Source organism: Panthera onca, chromosome A2, assembly GCF_046562875.1.
Source record: "Panthera onca isolate mPanOnc1 chromosome A2, mPanOnc1 haplotype 2, whole genome shotgun sequence".
NCBI classification, from domain to species: domain Eukaryota; kingdom Metazoa; phylum Chordata; class Mammalia; order Carnivora; family Felidae; genus Panthera; species Panthera onca.
The window spans coordinates 161,446,137-161,470,918 of NC_138340.1; the positions used below are offsets into that span (position 1 = coordinate 161,446,137).

The 24,782-nt window shown below is 41.5% G+C and overlaps 1 protein-coding gene across 13 annotated transcripts in view; it reads right to left on the reverse strand.

Annotated features, from left to right (window-relative positions):
- EZH2 (enhancer of zeste 2 polycomb repressive complex 2 subunit) overlaps positions 1–24,782 on the reverse strand; it is a 63,771-nt gene that overhangs the window by 22,877 nt on the left and 16,112 nt on the right. For 3 of the 13 annotated variants that reach the window (XM_078438173.2, XM_078438183.2, XM_078438198.2), the window contains exons 2-5: positions 17,296–17,419; positions 16,611–16,739; positions 6,155–6,202; positions 2,655–2,771 (exon numbers count right to left, since the gene is read on the reverse strand). In XM_078438173.2, coding sequence (XP_078294299.1) covers positions 2,655–2,771; positions 6,155–6,202; positions 16,611–16,739; positions 17,296–17,412 — 411 coding nt within the window. In that variant the 5' untranslated portion in view covers positions 17,413–17,419. Of the gene's footprint in view, positions 1–2,654; positions 2,772–6,154; positions 6,334–16,610; positions 16,740–17,295; positions 17,420–18,263; positions 18,367–19,907; positions 20,109–24,782 lie in introns of those variants that run through there. The other 10 variants (XM_078438178.2, XM_078438188.2, XM_078438200.2 and 7 more) reach the window with 10 other exon arrangements.

Here is a 24,782-nt window from a genome sequence, read left to right on the forward strand (position 1 = left end):
TTAAAAATCAGTGTAATGTAAAATACAATTTCTAAAGTAGATGTCTTTACTCAGTTCTCCAGATCTAAACTAACAACAAACTCAAAGCTATAAAAAAAAAAATTAAATAAAAGACCCCTCCCACCAAGAAGCATTATATGAGAAAACAAACTGTTCACAGCGGAAAAATTTTAAGAGAAAATACTCTATTTCCCTAATCTAACAGGTCATCAATCATTAAAACTTACCATTATTTTATGCACCTCAAGAAAGGAAAAAGTGTCGCACATTACGCCGTGACCCATCAATTTTAAGGCAAACCCAGAGTCTTAGAATCGATAAAATAAGGCTTATTAAAACCACTTATAAATAGCCATACAAAGTAAAAAAGGTAAGGATTTCCAAACTTCACTTAATGATCTAGTTATTCGGAGACCCTCAATATAATACAAATCTGGGGATATAAAATAGATTATCATAAAGGTTATGCCAAAAGGATTTACTCTTATATGTAAAATAAGAACATTCTACAATGACATAAAATATTTTGATACAGAGATAAACAATCTCTGTATAATGCTAATCAAGATGACAGAGGAGTTTCTATAAAGGTCTGGAAGACAACAGTGGGGAAAAAGGCACTAACTTAGCAAGGAAGAACGGATCCGAGAAAAAGTTCAAGCAGAAGGGAGAACTCAAGGACACCAGGGACTGAAAGCAGATGTGTGGGAGGAAGAGAATTTTCAATAAAGAATAAAAAAGACAGTAATTATAAAGGCCTGAGGGTTCTGAAGTCCATATTTAAACAAAGTAGGACGGAGCTGTCTTAAGAAGCCTTTCAAAGGGCGGCGGGGGCGCGGATATTGGTTAAAAACAGAATTTTAGAATGATAGCTCCAATCAACAGAATGGACTGGCTGAGGGGCCAGGAAGAGGTGGCAGCCAGGGAGTGGTGCCACGGGCTGGGCTGGGACCAAGACGGAGGGGGAAGAACACACCAGGAAAAGGCCACCAGGCACTTGGACTGTCACGTAGCAGCAGGCAGGAAAAACCAGAAGGGGAAAATCTCAGATAATCCCCAGGTAACAAATTTAGGACAACCGCAAACTTCAGAAAGACAACAGGATCTTGGACAAATAGGGAAAAGGGACATTGAGAGAGAAAGCACACAGGGGGATAAAAAAAAATTAAGATTTAAATTTTAATGTACTGGTCTATCCAGATCCAAATTTACAGACAACTCAAGAGTCCACTTTTCACTAATCCCATTTACACTAGGAGTATTAGGGGTTTTTTTGGATAAAAGCCACAATTAAGTGACAAACTGCTATTTTGTCTTCCCAACTGTATTCCACGTAACCTTTGCTCCCTCAAACGTATCCTAACCACAGGGTCTGCCTAATTTGCCTCAGTCAGTAACCAGCAAACCCATGGGTAACCCTAAATAATTTTGACTTTAAATACTACCTGCTTTCAGAACTTGAGTCTATGAATATCTGAAATCTCCCTTCAGCTCTTGCAATAGGATTCTTAAACTAAATGTTTTTGCAGAGGGCCTTAAACACACAAGTTTCAGCAATTATAGAAAAGTATCTGCACTTCGTCTTTAATCTTCCACTATAAAATCTTTAAGTTACTAAAGACGTTAGAAACATCTATGTAAAAAAAAAAATCTAAGGGTGCCTGGCTGGCTCGGTTGGTACAGCATGGGACTCTTGATCTCTGGGTTGTGAGTTCAAGCTCCACCTTGGCTATGGAGCCTACTTTAAAAACAAAAAAATTAGGGGCGCCTGGGTGGCTCAGTCGGCTAAATGTCCGACTTCGGCTCAAGTCACGATCTCGCGGTCGACGGGTTCAAACCCCGCATCTGGCTCTGTGCTAACACCTCAGAGTGTGGAACCTGCTTTGAATTCTGTGTCTCCTTCTCTCTCTACCCCCCTCCCCAGCTCAGGCTCTGTCTCTCAAAAATAAATGTTAAAAAAAAGAAAATTTAAAAACAAAAAAATTTAAAAACCTAGTAAGCAATTCCTAAAGTAGGCTCACCAAGGACTTGTATCAGTACTTGTCCTTACTATTTTACATATCAAGTAAATAATGAAACTATTGTTTATTTAACAGTCTAAGTGAAGAATTCATACTCAAATTTCTTTTGTTCCATCCTCTTTCATCCTACGTCTATGAAGAATTAAACACCAGCATTTCTTTACAAAAGCTACTGGGCCAGTGTTATCTGTGGAAATATGCTTAAGTTTGTGTTTTATAAGCCCTGAGAATATTTCATACTGTTCAGTATCATTTAATAACACGCTGCCTAAAACTGTTCTCAATATAAAGTTCTCAATTAACAAAACCTCAAAATCATACTGAAATTACAGAATACTGCCTGACCTTCCCAAGGATAAGAACTAACCGTAAGCGTCGATCTTTTAACCGTTTTTAATCCCAGGTATGATTTCTCCTTAACACTTTTCCTTTGGAGAATATTTTAACTAGAAAAGACTAAAAAAACCACAACACCGTGAAGGCTTAAAATATATCTATCCATTAAAAAACACAAAGTGTTCTCATTTCGATAACTTTTTTTTTTATTATCATTCTTGATTCACCTCGACAAGAAAATTGTTTTATTGAAAATAAATGATTATCAAATAAACAGATGATACATGATTTACATACCATAAAATTCTGCTGTAGGGGAGACCAAGAATACATTATGGGTACTGAAGCGACTGCATTCAGAGTCTTTAATGGGATGATTTGCGTTGGAAAATCCAAGTCACTGGTCACTGAACACTAGAACAGAGAAAATAAAATTGACTCATAAGAATAAAAGGACAGCCTTAAACTGCAGCCATATTCTAAAGGGACACTGCCCACTTAAATCATTTTGAAAAGGAAATTCCTTTACCTAAGACAACAAAGTTCCTAAAACCATGAAGGATTCTCTCCTTTTTACTCTCTTAGGGTGACAAAAATGCTTCAGATTTTGCAAATTTCCAAAAGCCTCCAACCCTTCCCATACTTACCAACATCAATCAGAATCAAAAACTGTATTTGTTAGCCTCAGGTCGGCTGCTCCTTGCTTTCACTATAAATTTCCTAGCTTGATGCTTAGTTTCTTTTCCATCTCAACCACATGGAATAATAACATATAACGCCAAATATGCCTCTTAAAAATCTCACTTAATAAGAATATGAAAACTGTTAGGTTCACCTTTCTTATTTTTATCTTCCCTTAAAAACGAAAACAAAAACAAAAAAAAACCCCAAGCATCATTTGCTGATACTACCGGACGGAAAACAAATACGAAGGGTAAGAACAGATCTGAATTTCGATCACAACAAAACAGAGTGCTATCAATCCTGCAAAAGTATAATCTCGACATTAATAATAACAGCTAATACTATCAGGCACTTTCTACGTGCGAGGCACTATTTTAAACACATCGCATGTCTTATCATATTCTGTCCTCAATACAACACTGTAAGATGGGGACTAATTCTTAGCCCCCATTTTACAGGTGAGAAAAGTCAGGTAAAAATAAGGTAAGCCATACGTTAACTAGATAGGGCTGGAATTTAAACCCAGAAAGAGAGTCTGACTCTGGAGCCTCTGCTCTCTTCCCCACTACACATACTGCCACGATACCATATCTCTATAACGTGTAAGTGCATATACTCTCTTGAAATACCGTATTTCATCCAACCTACGATGACATCAATTTCAAGGCATTCCATTACTTTCTGTATCACTAAGAAAATAATGTTGCCAGTTAAACTGTAACATAATGCTTTCTTATCACAGCAATTCTAAGATGCATTCCAGTTTCAGATGTTAAAATGTTCAAAATTTTGCATCTTTGATTCTATGAAATACGGTAAAAATCTGTGCCCATCTAACCACAGCACCTTCTATCCTGTCTAGGAATCCACCTTTTCTTAAGGAGCACCATTACCCAATTATCAGGCTTCCAAGAACCTTCTCAAAAATACCCTTGGACATCTATCTGTGATCTACAATCAGTGAAAATCGAGTAAAAAGAAGTAGTAAACAAAACGGAAAATCCTATGTATACACACATAATTATTAAATGTTTCATTTCTATTTGAGAGGTGTTAAAAATAGCAGGGCTAGATTTGGTGAAATCACAGTGAAATCTCTGGCGCACAGGCCACACCTGGCCCTCAGCATCTCGTCAGGCCAGGGGGATAATGGTGCAATGGTCGGTCACAGTCACTGCAGCACAATAGTTCCTTCCTGGTGGAAGCCGGTTTAAAGATCAGAGTAGTTAGACAGAACTGTGACAGTGATTAATCCATTAATTTGCTTTCCAAACGGCAAAGACAAAGATTGTAACACTAGAAAGCTCACTGCTCAAGTAAATGAGAAGGTAGGGAACAGTTCACTAAAACTCCAGAGCCACAATCTTCCCCTGTTCCGCACTTTGGCCTCTGATACAATTCTTCATCCATCCGTCCAATAATCCAATAATATTAGCAGTTAACATTTATTGAGCACGTACTATGTTGCAGGCACTGTGCTAAGTGCTTTATATATATCTTAACCACTCCTCGTGTCAGCCTTTGGCATCGCCACCTCACAAACGAGGAGACTGAGGTTCAGAGAAGTTCAGTAACTTGCCTGGTCAGAAAGGTAGTAAGTTACCAAGCCGGGAAGGAAGCCGAAATCTGCCTCCGACACCCAAGAGCTTCCTGGCTGTGCGAGGCTCCCGCCGTGGAGCAGCTCCCGGGGTCAACGAACAAGCACAACTGTGCACTGGGCGCCATACGGGAGGGGCGCCTCTTCCCCCAGGCCCTTCTCCTATTCCTGGTACTACCAAGGCGCCTCTCTTCCTCCTACCTAACTGGGTAAGCTTTGGGGCAAGGAGTGGTTATAATTACTGAATCAAGTACGATACACTGTCCAGTGATCTGAAGTGCACAGTAACGGTAATTTCTTACCAAAAAAAATTAGAGTTTTGAGGTTTTGTTTTACACCTGGGGGAAGTAAATTAACACTGTGACTTTAACTCTCAAGATTAGCCTCCTTTAAAGCTCAGGGGGTGAGGGAGAGCGTGCTGCCTCTCCAACTCTCATGTATCCACCTGCGTTACTCAGCGTCTGAACCCAAGGTCATACTTAAGGTCAGACGACTTAATATTCGATTCCACCACTAGACAGGAGGGACGCTGGCTCTGCCTCATCTGTTTGCTCTAAGGATGCAGAAAATACTCTGAATCTACTGAATGAGGTCCGCTGACGTTTCCCCCTGAACAGAAAGAACTTCGAGAAGCACAAAAGATGGCAAAGGCTGTGGCACTTAGTACCACCTCCAACCCCACGACGCTGTCATACCATGACCCCGTCACCTTCATCCTGCGCCCTACAGTCACCAAGGGGCCAGAAATCAGCTCTCTGAGAGCAAAAGCAGCTGAGACAGTGTGGTTTTTACCTCTCTGTCTCGCAATGATACTCAGCACAGTGTCTCAAAAAAGAGTAGGCACTCAAAAAATGTTTCTGAATGAACAGACTGCATTTGCTAATTTTGCCTAATGGAGATTCGCTCCAATTTCCCTTTAAAGCTAAGAGAGCACCTCCTTAGAAAACTGAAGGCCTATACCCACACCTCATGATCTACGTAGTTATGTCTAGAAACCGATCCCATTCCTTAACTATTAACCTTAACTAATAACCATATTCCTTTCATTTATGAAGTAATATTCAAATGCAAAAGCATTTGTTGGTAAAACAAGTTTGGGAATTCTTATTTATTGACTTAACAGAAAAATTACTCAAAAAATTCCAGTTACTTACCAGTAACTTTTTTTTCTTTGAAAATGTATCATCCTTGACAGTTTATGTAATTAAGTCTCATATCACTCAGAATACTGAAAAGGATTTTGACCTCACGGGTCTCCAAAGCATTTTACCTGATCACAGTCAAGGGTCCTGGACTCAGGAACTCACTAGGAGACCTACACATCAACAAATAAAGTTCTCCAATTCTAGTTCCTACTTGAGGATCACACAAGGAAGTTACTATAGATGATTCATCATCAATGGTTAAGTAAAGAAGGAAAAAAAAAAAACTATTGGTTTATCAAGGATGCTACATTTTCAGAGAAACACAGCTTACTGGTAAGTAACTGGGTTCCTCTGAGGATGGATAGACTTACATCAACCAGCTGGTACAATAGGCGACTGTGTGGCTGGACCACTGGGAGCTGGAGAGGGAAGTCAAGCCAAAAATAGTAGTTGTAGGAGGACACAACCAAACTGAGACTCTTGGCAGAAGGCTGGTTCCAAGTAAAAACTGTGTTATGGAAAATCGTAGAGGGAAGAGCAGGTGAATGGCCTGCAGGGAAGGGAAAGAAATTAACACACCCTACTATGTGCCAAGCACTGTGCTAGAGACTTTACCAAAGTTAACTTCTTTAAAATTCACCACTACCCTATGAGGTCGGTATGACTCCCCATTTCACAGTGGGACATCCCAAAGGAAAATTGCCATGGCCATTTGGTCTCTGAACAATCTTTAACATCAGAAGGGTTAAGTCCAACTTCCGGATAGTAGGGGGGAAAAAAATACAGTCAGTTAGCCAAGTTAAAAATATTCTTGGATACTGGTTGGTCCATTTAATTCATGCCAGAGACACAATGAACTGTTGATATCGTCTTTCCAAGTAAAAACAATAAGGAACCATCTCACACCTAAGGCGTAGGAAAGAAAGGGTCAACTGCCACCCAAACTAGAGAAAAGCCGAGGAGGATTTCTGACACTGCCTCTATTATTCTTCAAAATCACAGCAGAGAAAAGATAACACACCCAAATTTTAAATTAGCCAGCCCTTCTGGTGAAAATGATAGCATACACAATTTAATTTCAGACTGTTTTCATGCAAAGGAAGTCCTGAAGACAAAAACGGGAATGAGACAAATACCAAGTTTGGGTCAAGAGAAGTGAGAGAGAAGGGAGTCCCTAACCAGGTCTTGGGAGCGGATCAGGAGAAGGGGGGTCCAAGAGACGAGAGGCTCCAGCAGGACAGGGTCAGAAAGAAAAACCGGGAAGAAAAATTCCTGACCAGAGCCTGACACAGACGTATTTAGTACAAGGAGCAAATCGAGGGTGTTGGAGCTAAGAAATCAAAGAGTGGCTCATCCCAGGTCATACAGTGCTTCCGCTGTTCAGTATGTGATAGAGCCGGCCGACCCAACTGGGGAGAGGACCTCTCTACCTGCAGCACAGGGGTCCTGTGGGAGTTCACTCGAGCATCACAGAAAGATCCTTTGAGGGCCAGTTCCTATGCTTCTTAGAAAACACCACACACACACACACACACACACACACACACACACACACACACACACACACAAATGCATTTAACACAGAACACAGAACATTTGGAATGCAATTTCAGGAAATTTCAACTCTTAAAACTCTCCCCTGCATCCTAATTTCAAAAGCCTGATTCTGAATGAAAGCAACCATAAAAATACCACCTCGTTAATCCTATTAAAACCCAATGCACAGGGAAAACCCAATGCAGTCTGGGGCCAGAAGGGGGCTACCGTAAATCATTCCTCATAATCCGCAGTTTTGCTACAAACTCCAGTTTTGCTAATGTAATTGGAAATCAGAAATTCAACAAGTCAATACATAAGTTTTGGTAAAACTACAAAACACACAACAGGCACAGAAGCCGGTAACTAGAGCCATGCAAACTCAAATACCTAACTCAAGAACAGTCCTATGAGCAAGAAATATCACTTGTCACTGAAAAAATAAAAACAAGCAAAAACTAAGAAATGGAAGACAGAGGTTTATTTAAGTCCCTGGTTTCCATAAGCCGTGGCACCACGATCATTCTGAAGCCTTGCTTCCAGGAGCAGACGTGAGGCTGAACAAGTCAGGGCACCAGAGGCCCGAGTTACGTTGGAGACACCAGACCCACACTAGGCCTGGTCTCTGAGGAGAGGCACTAAGTCCTGGCTCAGGTGGAGATCTGCTCTGGGGACCACCACTCAGGTAGGCCAATTCGGTTGATCTTTGCAGGAAAGATTTGTGACTGCTCCTTTACTGTCCACTGACTACTCAGTTAAGTAGTGTTGAAACAACTAGAAAAGCTAAAAGAGAAAAGTATTAAAAACCAAATCCCCCACTCATTTTTCATACCAAAGGAAATTCCTAACAGGTTAAATATCAAAATATACAAGTGAGGGGCATGTGGCTGGCTCAGTTGGTGGAGCATGTGACTCTTGATCTTGGGGTTGTGAGTTCTAGCCCCATGGTGGAGACAGAGATTGCTTAAAACTAAAATCTTTAGGGGCACCTGGGTGGCTCAGGTGGTTGAGCGTCCAACTCTTGATTTCAGCTCAGGTCGTGATCTCATGCAAGATCGAGCCCAGCGTCAGGCTCTACACTGACATCACATAGCCTGCTTGGGACTCTCTCTCTCCCTCTCTGCCCACCGCCCCCCACCCCCGACACACACACATGCACCCACACTCTCTCTCTCTCGACAATAAATAAATTTTTAAAAATATAAAATAAAATAAAACAAAATCTTTAGGGACACTGGGTGCCTCAGTCAGTTAAGCCTCTGACTTCAGCTCAGGTCATGATCTCACAGTTTGTGAGTTCGAGCCCGGCATCCAGCTCTGTACTGACAGTATAGAGCCCGCCTGCAATGGTCTCTCTCCCTCTCTCTCTCCACCCCTTCCCACTCTCTCTCTCTCAAAATAAATAAACTTAAAAAAAAATTTTTTTTAAATAAATAAAATATAAACATGAAAACTAAAAGGAAAGATAGAGAGGTAATTCATAATCTTTACTTTCTAAGCCTTTAGAAACAAAGAAATCGAAAGAAATTCTAATTTGACTATGTAAACGTTTAAAACTTCTATAAACCGGTATTTGCCTAATAGCATGAATAAAGAATTTCTTCTCTCCCTATAAGGTACATCCTACTATTTTGAAATTCTAAATATGTCCAGTCATCTTTTAAAATGTTGGACAGTCTTGGGGTGCCTGGGTGGCTCAGTTGGTTGAGCATCCGACCCTTGATTTCAGCTCAAGTCATGATCCTGGGGTGGTGGGACTGAGCCCTGAGTCAGGCTCTGCACTGAGCACGGAGCCTCCTTGGGATTCTCTCTCTCCCTCTGCCCTCTCCCCCTCTCAGGCTTTCCCTGTCTAAAATTTAAAAAGGGAGCACCTGGGTGGCTCAGTCAGTGAAGCGTACAACTCTTGATTTTGGCTCAGGTCGGGTTCATTGCTGAAGGGTGGAGCCTACTTGGGGTTCTCTGGCTCACTGCCCCTCCCCACCTCACACGCAAGCTCTCAACACATGTGCATGTGCGCTCTCTCTCAAAATAAACTTTAAAAATTTTTTAAAAATAAAAATTGAAAGTGACATTTGCCCACATCTGAGAAAAATTAAAAATAACTAAAGCTTTGGGGTGCCTGGGTGGCTCAGTCGTTTAAGCATCCAACTTTGATTTCAGCTCAGGTCATGATCTCATGGTTGAGGAGTTCAAGCCCCACATCAGGCTCTCTGCTGTCAGTGCAGAGCCTGCTTTGGATCCTCTGTCCCCCCCTCTCTCTGCCCCTCCCCTGCTCACATGTTCTCTCTCTCTCTCTCCCTCTCAAAAATAAACATTTTAAACGTTTTTTAATAAAAAAAAATAAAATAAAACTTTCATGAACCAAAATATACCAGGAATAACATCAAAATGGGAAGAAGGGAGTGGGAATCTGCAAAACATGATAAATAACTGAATATTTAACAATATACAAAAAGTCCTTAAAAATCCTAAGAAACAGTCCAACCTAATTTTAATAGATCCAACACCCTAGCAGTCACTTCAGAGAAGAAATATAAACAGACAATAGAAACTCAGCCTCACTGAATGAGTAAAGAAAAGCAAGCAAACTGCAATAACGTCTTACCTATCACACTGACAAAGATCCAAAAGACTGGTATTATGCGTTGGGAACAGAGAGGAAGAGACACTACCATAAACAGCTGGTAAGGTGAAGACGGAAAATCTTTTGGGGAAACAATGTGGTAATATCTATAAAAATTTAAATATGCAGGGTGCCTAGGTGGCTCAGTCCTTGGTATCGGCTCAGGCCATGATCCCAGGGTTGTGGGACTGAGCCCAGCTTTGGGCTCCGCACTGAGAATGGAGCCTGCTTGAGATTCTCTCTCTCCCCCTACCTCTGCCCTTCTCCCCGCCTTGCACTCTAAAATAAAAAAAAATTTTTAACTTAATATGCATATCCTCTTGACTAATTCTATTTCTAGGAACTTCTACAAAATTACTCAATGATACAAAGATGTACAATGAAGGGTATTCGCTAAAATACTAATTGCAAAAATAAAAACTAAAAAATAAATGTTTATCAATTAAGAATAGGGCAGGGAGCCTGTGTGGTCAGTGAGTTGAGCCTCAAGTCAGGCTCCGCGCCAAACCTGAAGCCTGCTCGGGATCTCTTTCTCTCTCTGCCCCTCCCTGCTCCCACTCTCACTCTCTTTGAAAACTAAATAAACCTTCAAAAAAGAAAAAAAAAAAAGAATAGGGCAATAAATGATGTTATATTATCCACAGTCATCAAACACTGAACACTGCATTCTTAGAGAATGAGGACCTGGACAGAGGATTTAAAGTGACAGCCCAAATGTGGGGGGTGGGAAGATGGGCAAAATGGGTGATGGGGGGAGAGATACAGGCTTCCAGTTATGGAAAAAGTCACAGGAATAGAAGGCACAACATAGGGAATATCGTCAATGATACTGAAAATAGTATATGGTGACAGATGGGGACTACACTTGTAGTGACCACAGCATGAGGTATAGAGAAGATAAATCACTAGGTTATACACCTGAAACTAATGTAACATATGTCAACTATACTTTAAAACATAGTTTTTTTTGTTTCAGTTATGGCCCAAATTGGCAGGCACATTTTATCTGGCCAGTAACCTTTTATTTTTTAAGTAAGCTCCACACCCAACATGGAGCTTGAACTCAGGACCCTGATATTAAGAATCCTGGTTCAGACTGACTGGGCCAGCCAGGCATCCCTGGCCAGAAACCTCTTCAAATAAATAGTGTATTATTTATACATGACAATTATTTATACAAAACTTACAAAATTATTTGTATAATGATAATAATAAATATTATCATTATTAACATGTTATCATATATAGAGAAAGAGATCAGAAAAAATCACAAATCACAGGAGTTGTGCTACAGAAACTTTTGCCGTCTGTTTTATATTATTTCCGTGTTATCTGAATTTTCAAGAGTCATTTTGCAATGGCCTTTTAGTTGAAGAGAACAATAAAAAGTTTCATTAACCCAACAGATATTCATGTGACCTGGTATAAAGCTGCCTCAATCGATATAAGGTAGCTGAGAACTCTGCCCAACCCCCCCAAACGGTACTCAAGTGGTATTCTTTTATAAAATCTATTAAAAGAAGATAAAGCAGAATCCTAAGCAGTAAATTTCAGTCAATCCATGTTATCCCAGAAGTTCAAGGTCTAATAAAATCTTATTTCTTCAGAGCAATAAACAATTTTGAACAATGCAAGCTAGACAAGCACTTCTTCTGGATCCACTGGTTTTTTAAATGGCTGTCAAAATTTGGTCTTGCATTTTGGGAAAAGAACTGGTCTTTGTAGATCAACGATTTTTGGTCTTGATCTTTGTAGTCAACTAAACAGGTGACAATGTATGTAAAATACCAACTATTTACACAATCTTCTGGCTAAAAACCAGCAAACTAAAAGCAACTTCTGGTTTATTGCACAAAATAAACATTTGACATTTTTGAAAAACTCACTTTTCAAATAAGATAGAGAAACTTAAGTTTAAAAAATAAACTCATACATCAAGTGTATGATATATATTTAATTACAGGATATTGATAATATAAACTCCGACATCTCAAGTGACCTTTTTTTTTTAATGTCCTTTTGGAAAAGCATTATAAAACCCAGTAGTTTCCTTTCTTTCATTCATAACTAACTAACTAAATAAATAAATAAATAAATAAATAAATGGAAAGCCTCCTTTATGATCATTTCAGAAAATGGTTCATCTATTTCAGCCTAAAGAAATCCAGAAAGTATGGAAACCAATTTGACAATAAACTTCATATATTGAAAAAAAAAAAAAAAAAAAAGAAAGAAAGAAAGAAAGGAAGCAAAGGCTGAAGTGATGTGAGAAGTTAATATGGTGGGAAGGACTGGCAGAGTTAAGTTAGACAGGACTGAACTCTCCAAATAAACACCACCCAGCGCTCAAGAGAGGCAAAGAGCAGCAGAAAGCGACTTAGAAACCAGTTCCTTGAGGCAACAAGAAAGGATGGCTATGTTCAGACTGACAGCCATCCATCTATTTCTAAGACATGAAGAAAAATGACCCAGCTCACTACTATATTTGCTCCAATGGCTGAGAACCTAGACCTCCTGGTTCCACAATCTCAACATTTACAAAGGAAAGAAAGCACGTTACTGTATTTAAAGTTGACGGTGTACTGAAGAGGGCTAAATTATGTACTAGGTACACTAGCATATCTTTGTAAATAGTAACTAAATTTCTATTTACAATTAACGGAGGAAAGTGCATTATGAGTCAATAAATAATGCAATCACGTGTTTATGTCTAAAGAGACCACGTTTTTGTCTCCTTCAATAAAAACAGCAAGTCCAAACTGCAAACATATAAAAGAACGTACACTGTTATTTTGATAGAGGCCTCTTCCCCCTCCAAAAAATAATCTGTAAACATTAAATGTTACGTGATGAACTCATAATCATTTCAAATATTACTAGGAAAATCAAAATCGTTAAATTGTTAAAACTGTTTAACTCTTGGGGCACCTGGCACCTGGCTAGCTCGGTTGAGCGGCTGACTTTGGATCAGGTCATGAGCTCGCAGTTCGTGAGTTCAAGCCCCGCATCTGCTCGCTGCTGTCAGCGCAGAGACCGCTTCAGATCCTCCGTCCCCCTCTGTCTGCCCCGCCCCCGCTGGCGCTCTCAGAAATAACAAAAATGTTAACAATTTTTAACTCTTCATAAATGAGGACTATGATGTCTTTCTAATGATGCTGCTTGTGTCAGACATCCTGAAGTAGCTCCACATTTAAATTGACAAAAAGTTCTCGCCATTTTCATCAGTAAACACGACACAAAATTCTTACAAGAACATTAAATTCTCCTGAGAATCTGGAAATGCATATTGGCGGGCTATTTTTAAATTACTAAACCAATCCTACCACTTGCCGAGAAGACACGTCATTTGCACAAGCCTCTTTCAGTCATAATACACACGGATGATAAAAATCTCAACATGAACAATCGATGAAGTAAAGTGCCTTCCGGTTTTTAGCAAGAAATGGTCAAATGTTCAAAAGAAATGCACTAATAAGAACTACAAGAGTAGCTCCTAAACCAGTTTCTTCATGAAAACTGGAAAACAGACACGACAAAGATCAGGACTGCCGACGCGAAGGCTTACAGGAGATCAAGTTTTTTGACTGAGAAGACAAACTAATGAAAGTCACCTACAAGCAACTGATTGTATAAACAGCCACATATTACATCAGTAAGGTGCACAACCCTTGGTGTGTATTTCTCTTAGTGACATTTTTCAAATGAAAGCTCCTTCAAAAGATTAACTGAGGGGCAAAGGAGATCAGTGTCAAACATACAGCCACTGTCTTCAAGAAGTCAGAACTACTTTTAAAAAGAAAACTAGGGGCGCCTCCTGTGCCAACGTTCGACGGGCACTTCCGCACAGGCTCTATAACCTCGACGCCGGAAAGTGAGCGGCCGCAAGCGCCTTCGGGACACACGCTAAGAAAACGGCACAAGGAAGATGTGGCCTCTAAGTGCAACTGCAGAGCCCCTTGATCTTTAGTCGGCGTCGAGGGCGGTCACCCCATCAGGTCACAGCAGCCTGTGTCAGACGGTCTCCGCTAAATTAACCCAGACAAAAACCTGTCGTTTTAAAACTGGACACATCTACTTTACAAACACAGAAGGGACTGAAGTCTAAGACTTGAGTGAAAAACTGAAAACTGTCATTGAATGGTGCTCAGGCCACAAAAGATTTCAACTGAAGACGCAGCACTTGCAAAGGATCGGCTTATAAAAATAAGCAGTTAATTAAAACAATGTTATAACAGCACTTCCCAATGTTGAAGGCCACAGACGTCAGGTGTTTGGAGCAACACTGCCGTCTGAACTTCTGCCAAGCCTACTGCTAGGAAAGTCTTTGCAAAACACACTACCTCTTATTTCTCCTCCTGCTTCTGACCTACTTCGGACTCCCAACTTTTAAAGCATATAAAAGAAATTGACGTACAGCTGGGAATGCTCAAACCGAAGAAAGATAAACACGGATATACTCTCATCTAAAAAGTAAGGAGATCAGACAGAGATCATTAAAGTCCTTTTCAGTCCTAAAATTTTATTATTTTTATTGTGAGAACGCCAAAAAGCTTATCGCAAACCGTATAAACGTTCAGCTTCCAAATGTCCGCGATGATGGTTTTAAAGGGGAAGTAAAAGATGAATCATTTGAAGCAGAATCAGCTCTCAAGAGTAGCTCGAAAACTAACAGATTTGACCGGGTCAGAGTTCCAGGCAACAAAAACAGAGTTCCTGAGGCTGGGGGTGATTTTCCTCCTTTCCCATCATCCTATTTTGTGAAAATGGTTTTTCCTCAACCTGCATGGGGCACTAAGTTTAGAAAAGAATTTTGTTCTATTAAAATGCTAACTTCTACAATTTCTCCTATAAACTCACATTAAAAAGTTAGATATCTTTACACTCAATAATTTATCTCCATTTGACAAAATTAAAAGCAAAATTCAATCAATAAGTATTCATTTGAATAATCTGTACTTAAGGTTACATCATGAACAATTCAACGTGGACATAAACGGCGAACGTGACTCCTTTTTTAACGTGTCTGAGCAAAGTGTACTCTTCTAGGCCCACATCAGATCATTAGAGCAAGCAAACTGACTGAAGTCTTCCAAGGCTCAGTGTCCTCATGGGGTGGGTGGGGAGCATACGATGACCATCACAAACATTAAATGAGGTTCACGTGTGCAGAGTACCCAGCACTGGGTCAGAAATCATTACTGCCATCAACTTTTACTTATGAATAAAAGCTGGACTTTTGGTAGCATTTTGAGATTTGCAATGGGTGGCAAAAAGCATGTACTCCGTGTCTCTACTTCCTCCTCCAGATGTCTAAGATCTATTCCTCTGGGGAGAAGGAACAAGGTTTCTTTTTCCTTTACCTCAAAATTTCCAAAAGGTCACCAGACAAAACTTTCACATAATTACTTAGAAGCCCCATCCTTATTCCTTTTGAGAACATTCTGACTAGCATAGAAACGAATTCCTTCCACCCTTAATATATGAATAAAAGTCATTTACCCCTAACACACGGGCCCTGACCTATCCCAGATGGTGCGGAAGGTGTTAGCAGCATATGATATTTACCTACACAACTGCGAGCCCAGGCTTTAAAGAGGGGTCACCTGGCAAAATGAATAAATGACTAAGAATCATTCCAAGTCATGTGTCACCACCGAGACCACCACACCGTGACCCAGTCACTAGGACTGGGCTACTGTGACAGCACCGACAAGTTGCTCTGAAGCCAGCGTGTCACAATCTCAACAGGTCTCACGCGGTAGCAAATTCTTGATTACAATATTTCATAAATATCATAACCTCACTGAACAGAGCCCACTGTCTAGATGCTTTTTCCATGTCTAGACATTCAGATAAACAATTACCCACTGCACGGTGTAACTTCATAAACTCCAAAGCGCTTTCTTCCTTCTGTTTTGATGCCCTTTCAAATAGCATTCCACCTCCTATGCCATCTTCTCCTATATAAAACAGGTACTTAAACCAAAATGCTTTGCATAAAACCCTACTGACTGGGTTCTATAGTTTTTAAGCTTCTGCCATTTTCTTCTCATTTTGCTGCCACTGTGTTTTATGTGTCATTTAACTATAAAATCTGCCATACGTTTATTACCTTCCTTTGAAAATAGGATTAAGATCTACTTTCTTGATTTAGAAAATGCTATATAAAAGGACTTCTGATCTCTCAACACTGAATTTAAAAATTCTTAGAGAGCCTTAGAATTTGAACAAAATGTTCCAATAACAAATAACTTTCTTAGTGCGTGAATATGCATGAAAGGGAAACATTTCTTGTAGCATGGCTAATTCACACTAAGGGGCAGAAAGAAAGATAACTACGAGTCAGAAAGCCTTGCTCTAAATAGTGATCTGATGAGGACATTAAAGAGTATTTAGTTTAAAAACTTTTTAAAATCAACAATCCTATAAAAATCTACGAATCTACCTGGTGACAGTGAAAATATATTCTAAACGCTACAGCTCTCTTACAGGAGTAGCTCGCAGTGTTACCTAAGGCAGCCACCAACAGTTAGTTGCACATTAAAAAGAAATAGCAGTGAACAGATGGACTTCCAGAAGTGAGTGACTTCCTATCAATAACCAGCCAACATTCCAACAGCAAAAACCAGAATGCACTGATAATCACTCCAGTGCGTGAGTTAACCAACCTCCCTGGTCCCGCGCAATGAGCTCACAGAAGTCAGGATGTGGACAGGCTGTATCCTTCGCTGTTTCCATTCTTGGTTTAAGATTTCCGTTCTTTCCAAAATTTTCTGACGATTGGAACTAAACATACTCTTTAAAAAAATGGAGGAGAGGAGAAGAGAAATTGTTCATTGTTAGAAAATTGGTAGTATCTCCAAAGCAGGTTAAAATCTAGTGATTTCTCAAAAATATCAGGAGCATTCCTGCAAACATATAGATTTTACACTAAACTGTAGTTTCCCCACATTCGAGTAACACAAACACACCACACCTATTATTTTGTCAACATGATATAAAAATGAAATCACAATGACTTTAGAAACACAAAACCATGAAACACATTCCTTTGTATGGGGGTCCGGAGTCTACACATGCAATACAAAAGATACACTAAAAAGACAGTGATTTCTAAGCAGATTGAACAGCCATTAGATTACAATCTTTCCATTATCATTACGGTGCCTGGTACAATCTTTATGCTAATTAAGACAGATCAAGGCCCTTGGCTTCCAAGCCTTCGTTTATCTTTACTATAAACATGACCTTGGCTGAAAATGGACCCTTTGCAAATTGAAACTTCTCTTTGGGGGGCGGGGAGGGGGAACGACCCTTAACCGTAGGTGCACCGCACAAAAGATAAAGCTGTACCTTAACTTCGTCAGCCCGCCTGAACCTCTTGAGCTGCCGCAGCCGCATGTACTCTGATTTTACACGCTTGCGCCAACAAACCGGTCCCTTCTCAGATTTCTTCCCAGTCTGGCCCATGATTATTCTAAAAGCAATGGTTTCATATTAAAATCACTAATCTAACCAGCCTGAACATGATCACTTGCGTTTCAATCCCCAGCAAACTAACAAACAAAGTAAATAATACATGACACTGTTGATACTTCCAAGAAGGGGGGGTGTTCATTCGTTCTGTAGGGTTAAATGTAAAACATTTCATTCAAAGTTTAAACGTTTACTTAATACAACTTTTAAGAGGCGTTTTGAGTTACAAAGGTTCTCTACTCCCAAAGGACAACCGTCTTACAGAAACGTGATCGACCCCATTACGGAAATAACTCTATTACAGAAATACTCGAACAAGCTGGGTTTTAGTCTATGAGACTTCTGGAGCAAAAAAACAGACACATACTTTAAGTTTTTGATCATTAAATTAGCAGCTACAGGCATAAATGAAGAATGTAACTGAAAAAGAGAAATCTGAAACAGCAAAATAGACACACAGCACTCACAGTAGGAAGTACACAGTACATCGTCTGGTGCAAACTCAAGCATTCTCCCCGCACGCTTTTAATTCACCAGGCTTCTCACCTTCAGCACAGGGAGAAAAGTCTGTACTTTTGCCCCCTGTGCCACCTCTACTCACACGAGGGATGTCCCGGCCAGCAAACAAAAAATGCAGCAAATGCCGAGTAAATTCTTCCACCTTATCTGTAGTTGCGGGCTCTAGGAAGCAATTATGTTTGCATGTGGGGACAGCCCATCATTCCCCAGATGCCGAAGTCGTAACACAGAGTCCCCGTTTTAAGTCTAAACCAGAACGTCTGCTTCTCAAAGTATTAAAATCAAACTTGTGAAAAAATTAAATATAAATAAATAGAAAATCATACTTGTATCTTCAAAAGATTAGGACAGTTCTCTGTCAGATGGTGCAAGGTGCAAAGCCGTCACACGAAGGACGTTTGCTTTAGTTTATCTAAGAGCAAAGGAAAGCCAGAATAAATAAAAGGGGCGAGGGAGACTGACATTTTGCACAGAGCAGCAGAGCAGCAGACCAGCAGAGAGGAGGTTGGGGGGCTGCAACACGGTCTGGGCACCAGAGGTGAGGGCGGCTCCTGAGACCACACTGGTGAGGAGAGAAAAGGAACAAGAACTACCGAAAACTCGGGGAAGACTGAAGTACAGGAGGGGGTGACGCCCCGGATTGAGCAACTGACAACTGAGCAGGGCTTCACTTCCCGTCGGAGAAAGCCCTCGGGCAAAGAGAAAGCGCCTAAGGAGACAAGATTTGCAGGAAGGCAGGGAGCCCAAAGGTCAGCGGGTAACTTTCTGTCAGAAGAGTCACCCACCGATGACAAAGAAAGCAGATGTGTGGATTTCTCAGGCTGAAAGAGGGGCAAGACAAGCGCTCGATAGACTAGATAGGCCAGACGGTGACTACACAAAGACACAGAACTTGCCCTTAGGGAACTTAGGTCCCACCCAACAAGGCCGAAAAGAAGAAAACACACTGAGACTTACAGGAAAAAGGGGGGGGGGGGGGGTAAGGGGCAACAAAGGTGACAACTCAACCTTCAAAGTTGGGCTGGATTTCAAAAGGCCAAGAGAAATCGGAAGGGACCCTAAGGTATGAGCAGAGGACAGCTAGATACGGGACTCTGAAGGCGGGAAGGCCAGCGGGCAGGCCCCATGAGCAAAGATGGTCACCAGACTAGCTGAGGACCCCATATTACAGGCACTGAGGGAATGAGGAGAATAAACAGGCTTCAGAACTTGAGAGAAGTCAGCTGGAGGAGGCCACAGAGATAACGTGAAAAGGATAGTGTGACCTCACCTTTGGGCTGCTGACGTAGAGCAAAGATAACAGCCCTAAACCCCAGAAGACTGCACTCAGGAGGGCGACCCCATCTTTGAGGCAAAGCACACAGTGTGGAAGACAGAAGATGCTGAGGCAGAGCAGAAAGACACCAAAGGCAGGAAGATACTGGGGCTTTATTTAAGAAATAACTTGGTGGCAATCGTTTGCTTTCCTATCTGCCAGTTAACAGATGAGCTCAGGTAACTCCGTGCAAATCCTTTTCAGACTTACGGCACTTCAAAGGCCTAGGAACTAGAAGGGAAAGCCATCAGATAAAAAGGGATTATCTTGCTTCATTAGCTCATAAACTCATCACGACTACCCCATCTGCTGCCTTGACAAACTCTTGGTCCTTGGAGGTAGCACCCCTGCACCTGAGGAAAGTTCCAGCAGAACATGGCACTTCTGATGTGAAGACAGGGACTACCACAGTTCATTTTTTTAAGGTACACATTTTATGTGCTGGTGAAGGGGCATCATTCCATCAATCACCATCAATCACAACGAGAATCCTCCTTGTTGAATAGTCTGGAATCCCTTCCATGGCATTTCTACCATTAGTAACTTTATCTCTGATAAAGTATGTCACAATAAAACAGCCTCTCTGAGCAAAGGTATAAATGTACAAGTTGCAAGATCAACAAGAGAACATTTCAAAATTGATTCTGGAACCAACCTCTGTGTAAGACAGCATGTATGGATAAATCTCCACGTTCATAAATTTCACACAGCTCTTCCAAATAAAGAAGCACATCAGTGAAGGCTTTAAGCTATAGGATGGTCTGGTACATACGCCCAATAGAGAAGAAATAGGTAAAATTATGGTAATTCACTTACAGGAGATTATCCAAATACAAGGATCACGACCTCTGAATAACAATCTAAGAAATAAATCTAAAAATGTTTGGACTGTTTGAAAGCACAGGGATAAACAGGCTGGTCCACTAAAAAGTAATAAAATTTAAGGCACCATTTATAAGAACGTTTTATATAAAATAAACCCTCTCCCACTATCACGGCATTTACAACATATTAAAATCCTATTTTCATGTTTTTCAATCCAACACGTCCCCACTGTAAGTTCTTCAGTAGCAAGAACCATTTTTATTCATTTGTAAAATCGCAGAGCCTGGCTGTGTGCCTGGCAAGTACATTTTAAAACAAATGCCAACAACAGGTCTATTAACGCATGCTGACCGTGAACTGCTCAGAGGCCAGCTGTGCCCAGGTAGGAAAAGGGCAGGACTTTCCACGCGGGGGCACGGGAACTGTGCCCCAGTCCGGAGAAACCCCCAAGGAGATGAGTCTCAGAGACAATTAGGACCCTATGGTCCAGATGTCCCACCCATCAACAGGTCCGGAGCATACGACCCGGAGCTTCTGGAATTCTTTTTACTAAGGAAGTTGACGTGGCCTTAAAGATCTTTACCAAACTAAGGATAACATCAGTACCTCACAGCTGGCCGCCAGCACCAAACACACGCAGAAACACGGAGTAGTGAGCCTCCAGATGTCAGGCGGCCCTCACCCTTCCCAGCGAGTGGCAGCCTCGGATCAGGTTTTCCAACTGTTTTCCACCACACCACAGCCCAGCAAATATTAAGCTACAGTCCCAAATATTCATACATCAGCAGAAAGAAACCTGTATGAAAATGACGCGGCAGGGTGCCTGGGGGGCTAAGACCGTTGAGCGTCCAACTCGACTTGGGCTCAGGTCACGACCTCTCGGTTCGTGGTTTTGAGCCCCGAGTCAGGCAATGCACTCACAGTACGGAGCCTGCTTGACATTCTCTCTCTCTCCCTCTCTCTGCCCTTCCCCTGCTTGAGGGCCCTCTTTCTCTCTCAAAATAAATAAACTTGAAACTTTAAAAAATAAAATGACATGGCACTAAATGGATGAGGATTTGCGAATACATACAATTTATGAATTTCTCACAGATCTGTTTAGTTCCATAGGTGAAATGGTACTATATGACTTTTATCCAGAATATGAATAGCTTCTCTCATTCAAAACAGAGAGTACAGCTGTCGTCACTAAAACAGGATTCCACCCGTATGCAGTAAAACCAAAACAACAGGTATTCTTTAATTCAAAAGACAGACCCGATCATGGCAGGAGACCGTCGAAACCGTAATACAATGGAGCAAAACCTTACAGAATAGCCTACCTACATATAGGTTAAATAAAATCAAGGAAAATTACATAGTCTCGAGGCTATCGTACGAATCAACCAAACCCCGATATTCGGAACACAAGCCCCGGCATCCAGCTGTCCCCCTAGAGCAGACGTGGCGCTGTTCTGCCACCCGGCATCAGCTCACTTGCTCCGGACCTTCCCAGCAGCCCACCGCTCCCGGCACACAGTCTGGACACGTGACCAGACTGGTCTGGTCACAGGGAAAATCTCAGGAGGCTCCCTCCCAAGCGGGGACAAGAATGCTCACTCCTCCACTGAGACTCGAACCTGGATGGACACTACCAAACAACCCTGGAAGCAAACCCGCACGCTTGAAAAGAGCCTGCAAAAAATGGAGTCAGTAACGGCAAAGGAAGAGACACGCAAAGCCGCGACCTGGGCTCTCATCACCTCACTGCGCCCTGAGCCAGGCGAGCTTTGCCGAACCAACTCCAGAACCTCAGTTACACGAGCCAAGAAATGCCCTCCTTTTTTGGGGGGTCGTAAACCAGTTCGGCTCGGGTTTTCCTGCCACGTGAGACAGAGGGGCCTCAGACACATTCTTCGTGTGGAGGGTACGCGCACAACCCTGCCCGAATTAACAGATGTGTTCTGGTGAGCATCTCCTCGTGGTCACGGTGAGGGCATCACCAGAGGGCTCAGTTACAACAGTGGGGCTCTGCTGCCCACGTGGTAAGGAACCTCCTCCATCCTCAGGTCTGTACAGCCCCTGCGACATGCCAGGACACACGTCTCCACCTCTCTGGGGACAGGACACACAGCCCAAAGAACCAGCATTCCTGTCCCCCGGGTCCAACCTGCCGAGGGCCCTTTACTGAAGATGGTATCCCCGCCCCTCCCTCCTTACTCAGTCAAGGACAAGGAATTAAAGAAGTTCCCTAGGCATTTTCCGTTCCCCCGATGCCTCTCTTTAAAGGTTCTTCATTCCTAAGTGATTTGCTGAATCAAGACACTAGCCATGTAGTTAGTCTTGCCCGGTTCTGTTCCTACTTGTCTTAAGAAAACTAAATAATAAACTACATGTACTACTTATCCTCCCTAACTAAATTAATAGCACTAACTCGACTCTTTACGGACTACCAGACTCAATAATGTCAAATCCAAACCTAACAAAATTTAAATATGACGACGGCAATATTCTTGATGTCCTTCCCTAACTAGAATGTCTTTTTACTTGAGTAAGAATGCCATAAAATTGCCCATTTTGAAAACCTGCCAGTCTTCAATAGTGCTTTTATGTTTAAAATGCTTTGAGGGCGGCTGTCTCATTTAACAATTTCATTCATTTTATTTTTTTCCAAGTTAAACTCTCAGCCAACGTTGAGGCTTGAACTCACGACCCCAAGATCAAGAGCCGGCCAGGCGGCCCAATTTCATTTATTTTTCTAAGTTAAAAATCCACTGCTTTAATAAACTCAAATATAAGTTAACAGTAATTAAGATTTGTAGGTAAGAAGGAGACAGATACAAAGAGAATTTAGAGCGACATGTCGATGTTACTCTTGGTAAGACAAAAATTAATTGCCCGAGAAGCAGATCTCCTGCCTGAGGGGAAATAAAGACCCTGTGTCCTATGAAAGGAAGGGAAGACGGTGAGCGAGGAGCCCGGAGTCAAACCAGTCAAGACTCCGTCTCAGGCCACGCCCCCCTGGAGTGTTACGTCCGCAAGGATTCAGGCTGGGTTACTCAGGCTGGGTTCCGGTCCTGCTCAGCCAAAGCTGGAACTTGAGTAGCAAACTAAATCACAATGGGATTAGAGTAACCGAATTAACAAAATAAGTATCCATGAGTCCATGACAGAAATAAGTGGTTAATAAATTAATGGGGGGCGGGGGAGGGACAAATCTCCCTTACAAGGAATTCCAAATAATAATAATTCTGTAACAGGAGAGGGAGAGCTCAGGTCCCTTCTCCGTGAGCACGGGCTGGACTCAGTAACTGGCTGCCACAGGAGAGTATGGCTCGGGAAACAGTAAGGTCACAGCACAGAAGCCCAGGAGGCACCACCCTCAAGTGATTATGGTTAAAAGATCAGGGATGAGCCACGCGGTCGTCATGCACAATGTAACGCGATGTGATGAGAAGGGTATGTCACTTCTGTGGTATTCTTCCCCCAAACCTCACAGCCCATAGCCTCAGTCTAGAGCAGGAGAAAAAACAAAAATCAGACAAACCCAAACCAAAGGACATCTCTGCAAAATACTTGACCAATATTCCTCAAAACTATCAAGAGGACTTGAAAGCAAGGAGAGTCTGAGGAACCGTCACAGATGTGCGGGCCTAAGATCATTCAGTGTGGTATGGTCTCTGGCCTGGATCCCGGGACAGAAAAAAAACAAACATCAGTGGAAAAACTGGTAAAATCCAAATAAAGTCTCTAGTTTAATTAACGGTATCATACTGATGTTGCTTTCTACATCTTGACAAATGTACCAGGGTTACCGAAATCTAGTTATTCCAAAATAAAGTTTTTTAAATACACACACACACACACACACACACACACACACACACACACACACAGAGAGAGACTTAAGTTCTACAACAACCAAATATAAAGACATTCACTTTTAAAATGACATCGACTTGGATGCCTGGGCGGCTCAGTCGGTTAAGCATCCGACTTCAGCTCAGGTCATGATCTCACAGTGTATGAGTTCAAGCCTCACGTCAGGCTCTGTGCTGTGCTGACAGCTCAGAGCCTGGAGGCTGCTTTGGATTCTGTGTCTCCCTCTCTCTCTGCCCCTCCCCTCCTCATGCTCTGTCTCTCTCCGTCTCAAAAATAAATAAAAACATTTTTTAAAAAATTTTTTAATGACATCAACTTTTGGGTAGCCTGCAGGCTCAGTTGGTGGAACATGTGACTGTCGATCTCAGAATTATAAATTTGAGCCCCATGTAGGGTGGGGTATAGAGATTACTTAATAACAAAACCTTAAACACACAAACAAAATGACATTCACTTTTTAAAATGCTAAACAGGGACATCAGGGTAGCTCAAGTCATGATTTCACAATCATGGGATTGAGCCCCACGAGGGAGGGGTCTGCGCTGGGCATGGTGTGGAGCCTGCTTGGGATTCTCTCTGCCCCTCCCCTGTGCAAGTGCACAGCGTCTCTCAAAAAAAAAAAAAAAAATGATAAACAGAAAAATACACTAAAAAGTATTAAAATCCGATGTAAAATGTTAAATAGGAAAAACAACAAAAAAAAATGATTAGAACTAATTTGAAAACAAAGTTAAAAAGAACAGGCAGTAATCAAGGGCAACCGGCACTTTTATAAACCTTAACTTCAAACAAAATTGAGGGGAAGATTCCCACATATAATTGTACTATTTAAAAACTAAGATAA